Here is an 18,800-nt window from a genome sequence, read left to right on the forward strand (position 1 = left end):
TAGAATCATCTAATAACAATTTTAAGATTTTAATAAAATCCTTGAGCAACTGCTAATGGGAAGACGCCCGGATGAGGATATGATGAGTACCGTATGTTCCTACTTAGATGACGTCCTCGATTACGTCATTACTGGGGTCGGGGAGTCCGAAATTTTTGGGGTCTGGGGCTTTTTTTAATCTTTGGCATATACAGTACCCAAATCCAAAAGTTCACAATCGTCGCCAGCACTGAAATATTTTTATGATTTTTAATGCTATCCGATCCCACTAGTTGTGTGAATAAGAAGTTTTTGAAGGTGAAGTTATAGGTAAGTGTAATAGTAGGCAACAAACTCTAGTTAGGTACATTATTCTTATCGTCTAATATTTATACAAATTGAGCGCATAAAACTGCCTACCTCTCCTTTTTATTTCGCGCGATGTTGTATCATGATGGGCGCCGAAGCGATGTTGTCAAGACATTTCATAATTAAACAATAATTAGTCAGCGTGCATTTTAGGGATGCGTTTTTTTAGTAGGACTGATAAATATTTTTTGTTAATCTGCAGTAATGTTTCGCATTATGGGGGGAAAGGATATAAATACGCTCGCAATCGCGTGGCAGTTATTTTTAATCTGTGTTGTTTTTTTTATATGATGGATTTTAAGTTTGCCTTTTTGATATTTCTTATATTCAAGAGTGTACCAGAGTACATGGGTATTAGGGAACTAACAATGTTTCACCTGTTGAAAATTGAATAAAGTGTCATTATAGAGCCAATGTATTTTTGCAATATTTGTAGGGTTATTTTACAATTTATTTTTTGTTGAAAATAAATATGTTATATACCAATCGATAGGAAATTTTATTTTCTTTAAATTAGGGCTCTTGACATTTTTCCGAAAAAATATTTTCTGAGAAAATTGAGAAAAACTAAAAAAATGCACCTTTGAGGGTGGTTTTGGGGTAGTTTTTCAAAAGGGATCGGCGGGCCTTCACTCTATCTTTATTTATAGTTCCCCAATAAAGACTTTTTGGGCAAAGGCCAAACTTTAACACGCACGGTAACTCACACTATAGGATTCATATCATACCTACGTGTTTAACCATTGAATAAAACTGAAATGTGTTAGTGATTCAGATGGATTTTCTGTAATTAAATGTAGGGACAGGCTACACCAAAATTACCATGAGAAGCCATTCTTTTTAGCGCATTTTTTAAACAGAAGTGGGCCGGAGCCGGACAGACGGACAAAACACAAATAATAGCACATTTTTTCTAATTCTTAAAATTAAAAAATAATTCTTAAAATTAAAAAAAAAATGTGGTATTCTACCCTTCATGGTATTCTAATTAAAGGTCTAAAAAAAAGGAACTGTTTTCTACCAACTACCGCGAAGATTCCAATTTTTCTAATACCTAGCTCTAATTAATGAGGTAATGCTAGTTTTTTTTTTCTTTCAAAAACGGCGAGAGATAAAAGCCGTCGGAAACTGGGAATAGTAACACCCCATTGGTTGTTTAACTCTATTCCCAAGAAAAATTAATGAGAAAAGATGTATTGAAGAATGAACATTTTTCCCATCGAATGTCACTTTTTCGTTTTATCCCAACCGTTACTACATGCCGTTTATTTAATGTGCACATTTCACATCTTCACATGTGAATCCAACCTCATAAATCTAAAATATAGATGGCCTACTCCAATGCTGCAATAAATCATTTTTATGCAAAAAACCATAAATCTAAAATTATTTTCAGATCAAAATACTTTAAAGTACGATTTAAATAACAAAATGATTGCTTTAAAATAATGTACGTATAAATTTTAATGATATAAATAGAGAAATTGGTATAAACTCAATCTCCTAAATACCAATTTTTGACACATCTCTTATAGTTCCTCCTATTTCGGGAAAATCTTACGATCTTACATTGTAGCGCGTTAAGTAACTATAAATATTAAAGGAAACTGTAAACAGTCTAAACATGGAAAAACTCGAAAGCAGGTTTAGTGAAATATCAAATAAATTACAATCGATGGACAATAAATTCGAGCAGCTCATTAGAGAAAACACTGCAATAAAGGAAGAGAACAAACTGATGAAGGAAAAAATAATGCAGCAAGACCGGAAAATAGAGACATGAGAAGTGCGAAGGAGGCACATAATAATTTATGGAGTGGAAGAAGGAGAAAAGGAAAAAGTAGAGAACACCCAACGATAAGTGATAACAGTCTTAAGGAACATTGGAGTGGAAGTACAATTTTGATGAAGTGCGGAGGATAGGGACACGAAACCCACTGGTTTGGTTAAACTGAGACCAGGGCAGAAGAAAGGAGAAAAGGGAACCAATATCTGGATAGACTAGGACTATACAAAGGGCATCCCCGAAGAAAAGGAAGTGTTGATAGAGCACATGCAAGAAACATAACAAAAGGGTTTTAAAGCACAAATTAGATATAATAAATTAATCATGAATGGAGAGACGTTCACTGCGCAAGATCTAAACATCAGTCAAAGCAGAGAGCAACCAGAAAAGCCACTGGGAAACGATCACCAACAAGAGATTCTTACATAGAACAGGCAAGAAAAGTAATCATCGACACCAAAAAACTAAGGATAACATATAAAGACGACAATAAGGACATGAAAAATGGCAATGAATAGGTAAAAAAAAGAAAAATTATGGAATACTTTGGAAAATGGGGACATGGAACACGAGGAGCATTACAGGAAAGGAAAATGAGTTAGCAAACGAATTTAAAAGAGCTAACATGAAAATATACTGGTAATAACGGAAAAGAAGAAGTGAGGATTTCGAAAATGGACATGTGTTAATATATAACGGAGTATATGAAGAAGAAAGATCAGCAGCTGAAGTGGGATGCCTAACACATAGAGAAGTAAAAAAAGAAATATAGAAATGGAAAGCAGAAAGTGTCAGAAAGAATATTGGCTGTGGAAATAAAAATAGAAAAAGAAATATAGAGCATTATAGTTGTGTATGGACCCAATGAAAACGACAAAGCGGAGAATAAAGAAATATTTTGGGATAAATTAAACGAAGTTACGGAAGGATCTACAGGAAACATATGCATTTTGGGGGATTTTAATGGTAGAGTAGACAGAAAAGACGCGGTTTATACAACAGTCATAGGAAATCATAACGGAAGAAGGCTGCTGAGTGGGGCGGAGACCCGAAATCAGTAGCAATCACTATTTACTGGTGGCAAAAATTAACAGTAGATGATACTGTGGAGCAGATGTGGCGTATTTTCAAAAATAGTATTATAGAGGCAGCTGCGGAAGTGCGTGGAGTGTGCAAAACAACTAACACACGGAAGCAAATACCCTGGTGGAATGAAGAAATAAATCAAAAGGTCCGAAAAAAGAAGGAGATGTAGAAAAGATAGTTGGAGAATAAAAACGATACAAACTACAGAATCTACAAAGATCAAAGAAAAGTGGTTAAGGAGAGTATACCGCTAGCGAAAAAACATGGAAACAATTCGGAGAAAAAGTAGCAGCACATAGTAAAAGCAACCAAAACCTGTTTTATAAGGTACTAAGGATCTTAAAAAAGAGAAGACGTCATCACATATCTTCAATACAAGTGAAAGACAATAACAATACTAATAATAATTTGGCTTTTTTATAGATTAGTGAACTGTATGATTAAACGGAAAATTAGGGCTGGATCGAAATGTAAGCAGTAACGTTTATTAATTAAAATATTAAACTCACATTTAAAAATATTGTCGCTAGAACATTACAGAATGTGAATAAATCATTGCTATAAAAATGTAATTTTATTTTTCTTCCGCTTCGTCTTCGTCTATGAGTCTCTTAAAACAGAAGGGCGTAAAGGCATACCCTGCTCCATCATAAAATTTACTCATGAATTCCACCCTAAATAATTAATCTCGTTAAAGTATCACGCAATTTAAAAGAGTTTTTACCAATGCAAACGGAGTGTGTGAAGAAAGGCAGATAGGCCTTCCATGAGGACTAAAATGACTAACGTTCCGATGGCCCAAGCCCCAAAAATGAAGAACAAGACGGCACCACCTACGTATAATCCAAATGTAAAACCCATGTGCATAACCATATGCCATAACACTTCGGATAACTCTAAAAAAGGTTGAGTTTTTGATGATCACACTTTCTATGATGCTTACGAGCGTGTGCAAGTGATAGTGCCCACAGTCTCAAGTATGATGCAGTGTGGGATATAGTACTCAGCACATACTCAATCGTATGGATAATTTGTGTTATCAAAATTTCTCCCATATCATCTCCATGGCCATGTCCATTTTGAGGTGCTTCGTGTGTGTGCGCTGTACTCGTCTGCAACTCAATGCCATTTATATCACCGTTACTACCGTTACCATTGTGTTTCTGAAAATCGAAATTGCAAACTTTCTTAAAGGAATTGTACTTACGTGCACCGTCGGCTTCTTGGATAGTTTGATATAAATGGGCTTGCCTAAAAGCATAACAGGCACACAAACAATAGCGCAAACGAAGAATGCCAATTGTAGTTCTTTTTGTCCGTCAAACATGTACTCTTTGCATTTGTCGAGAGGCTCTGAACTCTTAAAGAGCATCATGTTAATAAACAATATTAGAATGGAAGGCGCGCATCCAGGAGAGTACGGAGGTTCATAACTCGCCGAGAACATTATCCACTTTAGGAACATCATCACTACCATCCACAAGAAAATCAAAACCAGAAAAACCAGCTGCGGCAAAAACTCCAAGAAGATGGACGCATAGTTGCGGAAATACCTGCGAGTTAGGTTTGCTTAATAATTGCACCACTACAACATTTACCTACAAGTGGTTAGCTACACTAAGACACACTCCAAAAATCATGTGAACAACCCCAAATATAATGGATAACTTCATCTTGAAGGAATTCAAGAAGAGAATTTTGTTCGTCGCCAACTGCCAAACTGGATCTAGACCAAATTCATACGGACTCCCCGTATAGGATCCGTTTGGATTAAGCTGTAAGAATTTGTTCTCCACCATGGTTGTATTGTCGTAAGTCACAACCCAACCGGACCCAAATATGTTCACGGATCTTGAGAAGACGTCGTTATATATCATACCAGTGTATATCGAAAACAAGCCCATTAGTAGGATAATGTAGCGGCCGCCGAAGAAGATCTTCGCAATTTCGCCTGATATTTTTTCGGCCATAATCTTCTTCTCTCTCAAGACCATGATCAGGCCAGAGAGGAGAATTATTACACCGTGGCCGGCGTCGCCAAACATTACGGCGAATAAGAACGGAAAGCTTATTATGGTGTACAAGGCTAAAAATATCGGTACGGTTTGGGTGAATTAGCTTGGCAGTTACCTGGGTTAACTTCGCGATAACTAGCAACACCGTAAGCGTCGATTAAGTTTTGGAAACCTTTGGTAAACTTGTTGGTATTGTTGAAGGTTGGAGGAGTTTCCATTGTTGGTACAACGTTTAGAAATGAGCGTATTGTGCTGCCACTTTGTTCCTGAAATGGATACATACATTTAAAGTTGCTACGTATAGTGATTGTGTATTACGCATCCATCGTTGAGTGCTTGCTGCACTACTTGACGTGCTTTAACCGGTATCCAGCACTCTCCTATTAGACATCTGGTGCTAATGTCCACGTTAAACATGTTGAGCGTGTGGTAAATGGCTTTCATTTTCTTAACCATCACTGACCAATTGTACAGTTCTTTTGTAACCGTTGACAGCACACGCTGACGATGATCGTTGGTTTGATTAATAACCTGAAATATTCCCTGTGAAAGCGATCTTAGATGTTGTTTCTCTTACAGTATTTAGGTCTTCTACTCTGGTTCTAAGATTGTTTTCGAGTTCCTCGCGGTCTTTTCGCACATTTGGGCATATGTACAGAGTAGCATGAAAACCGGTACAAATCGTCCTCATGCGAGATTGCAGCTGTTCACCTTGGAAGAAAATCACAAAAACCGTTTTGAAAACATCTTGGCCCTAAAATGCGTTTACAAACAAGTTTCTAAGATGTTAAGGACATACAACCGTGGGATCTTCAAGGGGTTTCTCGATTGGGGCTTGTCTTAGAAATACGTTTCCTCTAGACACACGCCAGATCATCCTTTCAAACGCCGGTACCCTTTCGCGATTTATAACGCCAGCCATGAAACTCAAGTGCTGTCCGCCAACGCCACTTGCGTTTACTTCATCGAGTATCAAAGACCGGCTTTCCATGGATGTACGGTGCTCGTCTTGTTCATTAAAAAGACCTCTCGTTTTCTCCAAAACTTGTTGCAATTCAATGAGCTCTAATAGATTAGTTTTCAACTTTGCTTCATTGTCACTCAATTTCTTAATATCCCCTTCCGTACTTTCCAAGTGGGCCTAGAAGGTATCAGTACAACCTTGTATTTGACCCCTTTCAACCTACCTCCAGGTCGATCATCTCGCGGGGAAATGGCGCTCGTGGTATCTCCGAAGGTTCGGGAATCATTATCTTATCTTTTTTAATTTCCGTCTCGATGTATCTTAAGATACGCTCCATTTCGTCGCACCGGCGTACCTCGTTGACAAATTTCCGTTGGAAAGAGCTCACATCCTCATTTAACTATCAAGAAAGTATTTGAACGGAATCGAGGCGTAATTACGAGTACTTACATCTTTAAACTGAACAACTCCAGCTTCCCCCAACTCCGATATGGTGTGATACGCCGCTTCGGGTTGTATAAAAAGCTGCACCAGACTCATCTCCTCGCTTCGAAATAGGCTTCCCATTTTGCCGATTTTATGAACGCTGTTGCATGCAGTATGTTTTCACCGCCCTTTTTTTTCAATCAAACCGGTATGTACACCTCAAGAAGCACTTTACGAATGGATGGAACCTTTACCTTATCTTAAAGATAAGGCCGATAAATTTAAGCAGATACCGTATCGGCATAGAAATATGATGATAAGTCATTTGTAGAATGCATAGATACCAACAATGGCTTTAAGTTCAGATAAATGACCTGAATAAAATTTTTGTAAAAAAACACTTTTTGGGTGTACCTACTCACTGAAAACAATTTAGGCTGACACTGGTCTTCGCCCTTCTTTATGTGTAATAGCGCGAGTTTTTTTATTGTTTACAGGGTTACTATCGCACTTGACGTGTGTAACTATCACGAACTATTGTTGTGAAATTTCTGCACTCGTTTCGACATTCGTACATTTCACCTACATTATAGTGTATACACTTATCGTTAGTAGTCAATTTGCAAACGTTATTTAGTTCCGTAAGGTGATATACAGTTTTACGATAAATAAATGCTTGTATACCATCGTCCATAACCCTAATATTTTGATACTTTGAACTTTAGTTTAAATTTCCGAATCCGGCTTCTGTTAAAACTTTTGAGTAGTAGTGGGATTATCTTCCAATGAAATCATTCAAAGAAGCACTAAATTGCTTTTTAATTGATATTAACAGTGAAGTAAATATTTTGACGAAATTGTATAACTTATATTTGGTTAAAAATTTTTGTTAGGGCAATCGATTTCCAAATGTCACCTCACTTTCAACACTTTCAGCGCACCCCTTACACGGGATTTAATAAAACCCATTATTCTCCCTCCTTCGTGTGTTCAAACGACATTAAAATTAAGACCGATTACAGAATTATTTTAATAAGCTTTAAATAATACCGCATGACCCTTTGTAATATTAAAACTTTTAAATTGGGGGATTTAAATTTGCGCTTTCTTCGATGTATTTGACATATTCCTGCATTTTTTTGGTAAACTTTCCGGAAAATGATTTTTTAGTTGGGACCACCCTCTTCGGTTATCGCATGGTAAAATTTAAGATCCGGCTATATAGTCGAGGAATCGAAACTTGAAATAGTATAACACCTGCCAATTTTTTAAAATTCCATCCATTTGCATGAAAATTTGGAATTAAGTTCAACTTATCCTCCACTTCAAAGTCTACATTATGCCGACAGGCGCTCTCCATTTTTTAGAGGTGAAAACTCCCCCTTTTTGCCTAAACCCATAAAACTACATACTAAAGCTTAATGTGAGTAAAATTTAGTTCAGATGAGTTGAGTAGTGATTGTTAGAGGCTTTGGAACATTATTAAGCGGCAGAGCAAAGCGATGCAATCTTTATAGGGGAATCGATGGTGTCCGTCTGTCCGTGAACACGATAACTGTTAACCGCTTGAACCGATTTGGTTCAAACTTTGCACAGTTGACTTATATGCCACATGTAACAAGTCTATTAAAAATGAGTCAAATCCATCCGTGGGGTCACACCACGACCACCGTGGGTCACACCGAGGTGCTCTGCCGCTTTTTTAGACGCTCTTTATGGGTTTATTTCAGAATATTTCAACCATTAAAAATCAACCCTTATTGTGGTTTAATAAAAACAAGTATTTACACTCAAAAAGTTAATCTATTATTGACGACAGTTCTTCACAGTGGCGTAACTACAATGTCTCAAAGGTACGCAATGAGGACGGGCCCCGACTTAAAAGGGGCCCCGGCAAAAATGTACAAAAAATGTAATTTTTATATAAAAAATACTGAAAAAAATTGAAAATTTCCAGAACTCCTTCAATGTTACGCTTGTGTTAATTATTTACATAGTTTGCGTTACTAAAGGAACAGATAACATTGTTCACAGGCGGTAAATAGGTACCTATAGGTGAAAAATCCGGACCAATATCTACAACATACAAAATTAACAATCCGAGGAAGTAACTATTGAATTTAAATCATCATATCATTTAAATCTGACCTTAATTTAATACGAAATTTGATATGCTCAAAAGTAGCCAGCTCAAAGAGATTTAAAAGCAACTCCACCCGTTTCTCATTTGTGAAACATAAAATTCCGAAGTCTCTTACATAAAGTACCTTCATGAAACACTTTGTTAATTAGCGGGACCTTCTGCAGTCCAGAAGATATCTGAAGGTCCTGAATACGGTAACCTTAAACTGAATTTGTATTTCGAGATGAATGCGACTAAGTACTTTTAACACTCTAGCATTTACCTCTGCATGGACGAAACAGTTACCGTCATTCAAAAAAGGCGGATTCATACACAAAGAATAGAAATTGCTAATCAAACTTAATAACTAAATGAGTTTAAATGTATCTCCAGCGGTGTCTGTAGATACGCCACCTGTACTTGTCGTTTGAAATTTTGAAAGCAGACATCTCAGAATGGACGAAAATACCATAGTGGAACCTCCAAGAGAAAAGCAAAAAACGAACGTTGAACAGCGAATAAATAAGTTCAGAGTTAAGCAACGTCGGAAGATCGATATGAGGGTGATATCTTTATTAAAGAATCCAAATCTTCTGGAGTGTATTTCTAGTGAACTTTCATTTATATATTTTTAAGATGGTTGTCATTAGAAATCCAAGCGGTTATATTAAGCGTAAGGGAAAGGGCCCCCAAATATTTTTGAGGACGGGCCTTTAAAATGAAGTTACGCCACTGGTTCTTCAGTGTGCAATAATTGTGCATTTCGAACAAAGTATGGACATCCTAATAGATGGCATATCGAACGTTGATATAAACTTTAAACAGTTCATAGAGAAGAAGTGTTTATGTATTTCCTATTTTCTAGTGGAAAAAAACCTTAGTTTAATACTCTTCATTTTGATATAACACTTATGGTTGTATTTTGTTGCTTTAATTAACTTTCAGATTTTCGAAATGGTAATATTCTTTTTGAATCGCCCTCTATATACATTACATAGTGTATAGGTGTATGGAATGCATGTAAATGTGCATGTACGTTTCTAATGTGTATTATACGAAATATATGCCGGTCATGTAGATCGTCATGCTCCAATTTGTGCTTTCAGATTTTTTCGAAAAAAATGTTGGTTCTTTTTTTAATCATAACTTTTTTACTGTTTATGGTAGAAAGTGCTTTAAAAAACCAGGTTTTTATAAGAGCTGCAAGGTTATTTACATCAATACCCTTTAAAACTCTTAGTTTTAAAATGTGGTGAGCTTAAAGGGCTAAAACAAGGTAGTGCTCGCATATAAATACGCGTTTTAAACATCTACATCTCACTTAATTTTTGTCATACAAAAAATTCCCGGTGAGAAAAATGTTTGGAATTAAAAATTCTACCATTTTACAAAATTTCAGAAATTCGTTTTTCACTTTTCGCTTCAATTATTTTAAAATTAAGTCTTCTAACTGGTCACACTTCTAGAATGTATTAACAATACGTAATTAAAGAAAATTTGGGGCTTGAGCCATCGGAACGTTACTCATTTTAGTCCTCATGGAAGGCTTATCTGCCTTTCTTCACACACTAAGTTTGCATTGGTAAAAACTCTTTTAAATTACGTGATACTTTTAACGAGATTAATTATGTAGGGTGGAATTCATGAGTAAATTGTATATTGGAGCAGGGGATGCCTTTACGCCCTTCTGTTTTAAGAGACTCATAGACGAAGACGAAGCGGACGAAAAATAAAACTACATTTTTATAGAAATGATTTATTCACATTCTGTAATCTTCTAGCGGCAATATTTTAAAATGTGAGTTTAATATTTTAATTAATAAACGTTACTTCTTATATTTTGATTAATCATCCAGCCCTAATCTTCCGTTTAATCATAAAGTCCATTGATGTATTTAAAAAACGCCGAATTAGTATGGTTTTTTTGTAGTGAAAAGTATAGTACCTTTCTAAGTCCATCACCCATAGTATCTTAATTCATTACTTTAAAGTATTTTGATCTGAAAATAATTTCAGAATTGTGGTTTTTTGCATAAAAATGGTTTGTTGCAAAGGTGCGCGTGTTTTTTATTGTTCCTTTCACAGAAAATAGTTGCATGCACTCAATGTAGTAACTAGTAACGGTTGGAATAGAACAGAAAAGCGACATTCGATGGAAACCATGTTCATTCTTCAATGTATCTTTTAAACTATTTCTGATAACTTCTTCTTGGGAATATAATTAAACAATCAATGGCAGTAAGAATACTATTCCCAGTATCCAACCTTTTTTATTTCTCTCCGTTTTTGAAAGAAAAAAAAACTAGCATTTTCTCACTAATTAGGTATTAGAAAAGTTATAATTTTCACGTATAATTGGTCACTTTTCAAAAAAAAGGAGTTAAACCATAGAATTAATAATTACGGTAATTCTATGAGTTAAACCGAAGAAAGTGGTGGTTGTTGAGATAGTAAGAAACAATGGAAGAAAGTGCAGAAATAATGGAAACGACAATGAAGACGTCAGCCACTGTAGGTATGGTATAGGTACTTACGCGTAGTATAAAGTGTATAAACGTAAGATTTTACAAAGTAATTGAACAGATCTTTAAGTATTTAAGTAACAAAGAATTCAGTGAGACTTTTCTACCTAAGTTACATTACCAGATACATTTTATGAAAGCTATCTTTTAGCTGCAGAATGTTAAAAGAAAATCTTTAAAATACGCATAATAGAAGAAATTACTCGTGATATTCGGTGAAGCTCCGAAAATGGCCTCAGATGGTAAAAGATAGAAGAAAACTCTAAAATGGAAAAATCACTGTTATCAAATTCCTGATGCGCTAACAATGCACTCTCAAACGCATTTAAAAACCTTTCGAAAACCTTCTAGGACCTTACATGAGCTTTCTTAAATTAATTTCAGAACACATAAATCCTGTAGAACCCTGGAAAAGGACTAGAAGTTTCTGATAACTGCAACTAAAGAAGTAGAAAGGATGTAAAAGCTACGAAAGGCGTATCGAACGCTCTAGTAGTCTTCGAAGGAGTTTGGGAAGAAATCTAAATGTAGAATTGTTGTAGAAAGCGTTTAGTAGTTTTTCCAGAGGCTTTTTTCAGTTACCAGAAAATATAAGGTGCATTTCAGGTACACCTCTTCTTCAGTTCTCATAACCTTTTGTGCACTCCACAGAACCATATAACTCTGACATAGGGGGCGCTCAACGAACCCAGAACGCCCTCAAAGTGTAGAAAGTTGTGACAAGATCGTATAAAGCGTCCTGATATTGAAAGTACCAACAGACCAATTTAGCATGAGAACTCTTTAGTTAAATCGTAATTTGGGCTGGATTAAACACAACTTTGGTGAATTTCCTTGGTAGTTACATCGGTGATCATTCGAAGGAACTTGTTTTGAAAGTGTTGGGTAACGTCTCTTCGTTTAGTAGAACGCCAGAGCTGGATACCATGCATCCATATTGGTTTTATAATTGATAAGTAAATCAGTCGTTAGGACTTGAGTTATGGCCAACTAACCAGCACATTTGTCGCTGCTTCTGCTTGATTTGCCGTTTTTTGCCTACCGGGAATCTCTTATTCAAGTCGAGACCAAGATAAGATTCTTTTTGAAGAATTTGGACGTCTTTGAAGCGAGTGTTGAGGTTGCTGGCCTTCTTAAATTTTTCTTATTTGGCAAAGGTCAACGGCTTCTTTGCCTAAGACGAATTGGAGCTTTTCGACTGTCTTCTTTTGTGAAGCTGAAGTGCCAGTATCCATGATAGTATTATCAGCGAAAGTTTATATAAACGTGTTTTTCGTTGTCAGAATATCTGCAATGTAAAGGATACATAGCAGGGCGGCCAAGAACACTTCTTTTACTCAGTCGGTGCACTTGATCAATGGGCAAATGATTATGTCTGAACCCAAATTGATAGTCAGGACTCAGGGATCGTTTGAGACGCTCCAGAACAACATAGATATTGAATAAAGTAACAGCGATAAGACTCTAAATGATGTTCTGCATGCTAATTCGGTTTTTTTCGCCTCCGGAATATTAATCCCGAAGTACCCCGTAAACTTCGCGCAATTATACGTGGGAGAATCAGCCCCTTCACTCTAGAAATAATTCGAACTACCTACACCCCCCCTTCTTCCTTAACTTTGCAGACAAGACGTACAGAGAGGCGAGGCCGGCAGATTTAGATATCATATTCTTCACCTTCAGACACTATGACTCGTTTATGGCTAATCCATATAGTATGATCTATACGCCGGATAATTAATTACAGTGATAACATTTATTGAAGTAAATTTCGTAGTCAGAATGTAATACAGTTTGAAACTGAAAGTTTAAAATATGTATACAAAATAATGTTTCTTTTTGTAAAATACATAATTTGGGCCCACATTCAATCACAGGAAATTTTAATCACATAATGTTTGTATATCAAGGCACATGGTGTCCAAAAAAATACAAAGCGTGACTCTAAAGTAGACTACATCTAAAAGTTCGACTACATAGGAACAGGCTGTTCCTAACTCTCCGACGCCTCTTCCGTCTCCAATATTGCCTTAAAACTGAACGGTTGGAACGGATAGCCCAGTCCAGCATAAAACTTGCTCATAAATTCGACCCTGAAATTCTCCAACATAACGAGAGGAATTACTAGTAAACATCGTACCAATGCAAACGCAACGTATGCAGGAAGGCGGACAATCCTTCCATCATTACCAAAATTGCAATGGTACAAGATGCCCAAAAGATGAACAGAAAGTAGATCATCACAACTCCCACATATCCTTCACTTTTTAGACCCATTTGTAAGACCATGTTCCATAGTACTTCGGACAGCTCTAGATTAGTTTTCGTGATTATTATTATCATACTGGATTTTATACTTACGTGCGTGAGCAAGTGACAGCGCCCACAAACGGAGATAGGATGCGGTATGTGAAACCGTACTGAGCACATATTCTATGGTATGAATTGCTTGGTGAATCATAATTTCACCCATTCCATCGTCATGCTCGTTATGCGCAGCGTGAGGTACTGATTTTTGTTCCTCCACGACTTCAGGTTGTAATTCCATACCCTGATTGACGTCTCCGTTTCGCCCATTCACGTGAGGCTTGTGCGACTTCTTTGTACAAAGTAGGTAGATGGGCTTGCCGAGGAGCATGACAGGTATACATAATAGCGATACTAAAACCAATCCCGTTTGAAGATCGCTCTGCTGGTCAAACATATACTCGTCACAAAGCTCCGGGGGTGGCGCGTGTTTAAATAACATCATATTAATGAACATTATCAGAACTGACGGAGCGCAATAAGACCCTTTCTTGACATCTGAAAGTTTATACTTAGTGCCCGAGGTTGGGTTCGTTTGGCCTTACCGCCTCCTTGGCCATACATTATCCACTTAATAAACATCATAATCACCATCCATAAGAACAAAAACACCAAAAAAATTAGCTGCGGTAAAAATTCGAAAAAGATGTTGGAATACCTGCCGAAATGCCTACAAGAAAACGTATTCGTGATTATAATCTCTAATTCGATCTGTACTTACACGTGATTAACCACGCTGAGACAAACCCCAAAGATCATGTGAATGACTCCAAAAATGATGGATAGCTTCATTTTGTACGAATTTAAAAATATAATCTTGTTGGTAGATATCTGCCAAACCGGATCTACGCCCATCGCGTACGGACTACCTCTATACGAAGTTTCTGGAATTAACTCCAAATCCTCGCTGTGTAGCACAGTTGATTCATTAAACGAAATATGCCAACTGCTTTGAAAGATATTGAACGATTTCGAAAATACATCATTGTAAATCATCCCCGTGTATATAGAAAAGAAGCCCATAAGTAAAATGATATAACGGCCGGAGAAGAAAATATTCCATATCTCGCTATCGATTTTCTTGGCTTGAAGTTTCTTTTCGCATAAAACCATGTACGCGCCAAATGACAACATAATTACACCGTGTCCAGCGTCACCAAACATTACAGCAAAAAGGAATGGAAAGGAGATGAGAGTGTATAGAGCTGAAAACACACTGGAAACGGGCGTTGGTGGCAGGGAAACGCTTACCTGGGTTCACCTCCCGGTATGAAGCTACGCCGTATGAATCGATTAGGTTTTGGAAACCCTTGGTAAATTTGTTGGTTCTGTTGAACGTCGGTGGATCTTCGACGGTATTGATTATGTTGAGGAATGAGGGGATTGAGCTGCCGCTCGCACTCTAGAATATGGAAATGTAACCGTCATTTACCTCCGAGGGGTACTCACTGAGCCATCGGACAGAGCCTGCTGTACGATGTCGCGATCCTTTATGGGTAGCCAACATTCGCCAATTAGACATTTCTTGGTTACGTCCATGTTGAACAGATTTAAGGTGTGATAGATCGCTTTCATTTTTCTAACCATCACGCTCCAATTTTGGAGTTCCTTAGCAACGCTCGTCAACACCCTCTGGCGATGATCTTGTGTTTGGTTAAGAACCTGTACAGATTGCTAGTGCCATTGCAAAGTGTGTAGAGGGAAATTACCAAATTCAGGTCTTCCAGCCGGGTGCGTAGTCCAGTTTCCATTTCGACCCTCTCCGCCTTGGTGTTCGGGCATGCGTACAAAGACGCGTGGAAACCGGCGCACACTTTCTTGATGCGCGACTTTAGCTGCTCGCCTTGGAAAAACGCGGCAAATACGGTCTTGTGTATTTGGTTACCCTAAAAGAACGTTGGCAATTGGCGCGCGTGCTAAGATGCACTTACAGTAGCAGGGTCCTCGAGGGGTTTCTCAATTTCGGCTTGCCTAAGAAAAACGTTGCCTCGAGATATGCGCCAAAGCATGCGTTCGAAGGCGGGTACCCGTTCTCTGTTAATGACACCTGCGACAAAACCGAGTCGTCCTCCGACGGTGCTTGTGTTTTGAATGTCATCTGGTATTAAAGCTTTATTCTCCATTGTCGATCCATTAACCTCATCCTGCTCGCTAAAGAATGCCCTGGTTTTATCCAATACATGTCGCAATTCGGTTAATTCCAAATAGTTTGATTTCAAATTTACGGCACTCTCGCTGAGTTCCTTGATATCCCCTTCGGTCTTCTCTAAGTGCGCCTGAAAAGATCATGGAGTCTACCAAGGAATAAGCACGAATCAGTTACCTCCAAATCGATTATCTCTCGTGGATTCGGAGCCTTTGGTAACTCCGAGCAGTCGGGAATTGTAACACCATCCTTTTTGACTTCGCCTTCAATGTAACGCAACCGGCGTTCCATTTCATCGCAACGTCGTACTTCGTTAACGAATTTCCTTTGGAATGCATTTACAGTTTCATTCAACTGCAAGCGTTACGACTTTATATAATGAAGCACACCTAATATACGCACGTCTCGAAATTGGACTATCCCAGTCTCCCCAAGTTCCGATATTGAGTAATACGCTGCTTCAGGCTGAATGAAGAGTTGGGCTAAAGCCATCTCCTCGCTGCGAAAAAAACTTCCCATCTCTGGCGGCTTTGCTGCTTGTATATCCTAAAATTTAAAATATTTTAGTTCAAGCAAGTCACCGTGATTGTTTTTTAACAAATCGTGAATATCATCACGCCTGCGTCCAAAAAAATTATAAACCTTGAAAACGCGTTTGCTAATTATCACTTGATAAGAGTTTCTTGGTCATAAAGATTAAGCAATTTAATGCATGTTGTAACGGTGTTTGAAGTAATTATTTTCCCCTTTTTTCGATATTTATTGACTTTGTTGTGACTCCTGATAAGGTGCAACATTGTTTGTAATTTGTAATTGTTACTCTTCTAGTCTAGTGTGATTTTTAAGGCAAAGGTCATCGACTTTCGATGCCGCAGATTGTAAAAACTGCGGCTATCATGGAATGTTGTAACTTTACAATAAACCAAGCTGTCACAACAAATTTTATGAATCCATGAGAGAAGTTGTCCAGGTTGTCCCAAAATTGGAAAGCGATGAAGGGGAAAGGAGTTGGTAAAAAATGTATGGTCAATTTGTCTGTAGAGATGGGCCATTTTGGAAACAAGTCACAAAAAGTACCCCTTCATCTCAACTCAACCCAAGAATTATTGATTGATGCAGGCAGAAAACAGTGACAAAAACCTCTCCTGAGATCATTTTCGGCTAATTTTTGTATAAGAATAGAGCTTATGTCAATAGACACCTCTGACAAATAAAAAAATTAATCATATGAGGTCTGTTACATTTGAGTAAGGAACGGTTAAAATTTTATTAATTAAAGCGAAGCACGTGAGTGCGAGGCGCCATCTATGAGGGCCATTATATAATTTCCATAATTTGAACCAACTTAATTCCGCCAAATTAGTTTTAGACCTATTATGGGGTTGATTTTTGTATCGGGGATGCTCTAATACATTTACAAAAAAAAGCGATTAGCTGTTAGATGTAACGATTTCGTTTTATATTGCAATTAAATAGCGCAACCACACCTAATTGAAAAAGCACGTGAGTACATCCCGCCATCTTACGAAAAGTTTGCTAAAAATGTTCATATAACAGAATTTTAAATATTATGAACGCACAATTATTGATTTAGGGATAAGTAATTACTATAAATATGGAAATACGAACCTGTAGGTTTAGAAAACCACAAGACACTGTTTAATTCAATTATGACACACAGATTACAATCCCAAGATGAGCTTTTGAAATGCAAAATAAGGTAGAAATGCATACGTTTCAATTGTGCCGGCAAACTGACACCTTCAGGAAAGCCTTCCTGAGATAATGCTGATATTAATATGTAAATACAGCATTTACAGACGCTCTTTTTTTTAGCAAGATATCTCATACTCAAATATGTACAAAACCGTTTAGCGCTCATTATCGCATCACAAGAATGTAACGTAATCAGAAAAAAATGCTTAAAATAATAAATTTGAAAAGATTTACCTTATGTTTAAGATTCATTTTTGAAACACCACTCAAACTGGAAGCAAGTTAATACCTACATAAAAATGAACGAAACAACCTTAACACGATAATGTGAGCAAATAACGTATCGTACATTTGTATGTTAAATAAACCTCGAAACTACGTAACGTGGCCTTTGAATTTAAATTTTCCAATTACATTTTCCCGTATAAAAAGTTTGCGCGCGTTTATTAATTTTTCTCCGGGTTGTTTTTCTTCAAAAAGATTTGCACATAAAATAATAATTACGCGAAGGTAATAAAATTAATCGCCGTAATCTTAATTATTTTTTAGTTACGCCTCGCCTGATCGCGTTTCGCAAATAAAGAGTTCGAAATGTCTTACTTTTTTTTGGTGTAAGAGATGCGCCGGATGATTTCGAAAACCTAACTGTCCAACAGGCCGTTCGTTACATCACTGAGATGAATTAATCCCACTTCCCATCACATGAAAAAATAAAATTTTGAACCCTGGACCCGAATTTATAATGAAAAAGTTCCCCCAATCAAAAACTTAGTTACAAGAGAGCTTCTGTTTTTTCCATTACATTTATTTAGCATTTTAAATAGATTTGGTGGAAATGCAAGTTTCCCGAAGTGCTAGAGCGAAGGAGTCATCAGCGAAAGTCTCGGCAATAGCGAACTATAAACCAACGCCCAACATCACACGTATTGCTAGGTACCTACTGCTGTACAATTAATTTAAAATTGCAAGTAAACAAATTGTGTAATGAATAGGTATAGTGTTAATTTTATTTTATAATAAGTTGCATGATTTTCGCGTTGCCATAGGAACTACCTACGTTCCTAATAGTCCCAAAGTTTGCATCCCTTCATTACTTCTTTGTCAGCAAACAAAAGGCGTAGAGGAATGGAACTAATTACTGTAGCTAAGTCTTTTGAGCATATCACTGCTGCACCCCACAAAAGGGGTTTTCACCCCGACGAATATTGGTATCCGAATTTGGAATTCCTGGAATTTCATGAAATTTAAGAATAAAATTGTGAACTGGTCTTGCTGTCAAAATATCGTAACAGTAGTCATGTATACAGTATACGCCGAGTAAGAGCAGGTCAATGGAAGGGAATTTTTCGAAAGAAACTCTTA

The 18,800-nt window shown here is 37.1% G+C and overlaps 2 protein-coding genes across 5 annotated transcripts; both read right to left on the reverse strand.

Annotated features, from left to right (window-relative positions):
* Nucleotides 1-3,679: 3,679 nt before the first annotated feature.
* On the reverse strand, nucleotides 3,680-7,221 carry LOC116167299 (V-type proton ATPase 116 kDa subunit a-like). Of its 2 annotated transcripts, none has more exons than XM_031482630.1 (12): nucleotides 7,048-7,221; nucleotides 6,650-6,999; nucleotides 6,423-6,599; nucleotides 6,035-6,376; nucleotides 5,813-5,989; nucleotides 5,554-5,766; nucleotides 5,351-5,501; nucleotides 4,823-5,306; nucleotides 4,428-4,773; nucleotides 4,164-4,383; nucleotides 3,945-4,116; nucleotides 3,680-3,894 (listed from the first exon to the last, which is right to left on the reverse strand). In XM_031482630.1, the coding sequence occupies exons 2-12, from the start codon at nucleotides 6,764-6,766 to the stop codon at nucleotides 3,795-3,797; spliced, it is 2,499 nt and encodes an 832-aa protein (XP_031338490.1). In that variant the 5' UTR covers nucleotides 6,767-6,999; nucleotides 7,048-7,221; the 3' UTR covers nucleotides 3,680-3,794. The 2 variants fall into 2 exon arrangements, with proteins under 2 accessions (XP_031338490.1, XP_031338492.1); XM_031482632.1 differs by having other exon boundaries at nucleotides 6,038-6,376; nucleotides 7,048-7,220.
* Nucleotides 7,222-13,010: 5,789 nt separating this feature from the next.
* On the reverse strand, nucleotides 13,011-18,268 carry LOC116166726 (V-type proton ATPase 116 kDa subunit a-like). 3 transcript variants are annotated; one of them, XM_031481803.1, is made up of 12 exons: nucleotides 18,039-18,268; nucleotides 16,125-16,268; nucleotides 15,900-16,076; nucleotides 15,508-15,852; nucleotides 15,286-15,462; nucleotides 15,026-15,238; nucleotides 14,828-14,978; nucleotides 14,298-14,781; nucleotides 14,122-14,246; nucleotides 13,631-14,074; nucleotides 13,410-13,581; nucleotides 13,011-13,362 (listed from the first exon to the last, which is right to left on the reverse strand). In XM_031481803.1, the coding sequence occupies exons 2-12, from the start codon at nucleotides 16,239-16,241 to the stop codon at nucleotides 13,263-13,265; spliced, it is 2,505 nt and encodes an 834-aa protein (XP_031337663.1). In that variant the 5' UTR covers nucleotides 16,242-16,268; nucleotides 18,039-18,268; the 3' UTR covers nucleotides 13,011-13,262. The 3 variants fall into 3 exon arrangements, with proteins under 3 accessions (XP_031337663.1, XP_031337662.1, XP_031337665.1); XM_031481802.1 differs by lacking the exon at nucleotides 18,039-18,268 and adding an exon at nucleotides 17,673-17,820; XM_031481805.1 differs by lacking the exon at nucleotides 18,039-18,268 and adding an exon at nucleotides 17,352-17,499.
* Nucleotides 18,269-18,800: the final 532 nt, after the last annotated feature.

This window comes from Photinus pyralis, unplaced genomic scaffold (genome assembly GCF_008802855.1).
Source record: "Photinus pyralis isolate 1611_PpyrPB1 unplaced genomic scaffold, Ppyr1.3 Ppyr1.4_LG3b, whole genome shotgun sequence".
Taxonomy (NCBI): Eukaryota; Metazoa; Arthropoda; class Insecta; order Coleoptera; family Lampyridae; genus Photinus; species Photinus pyralis.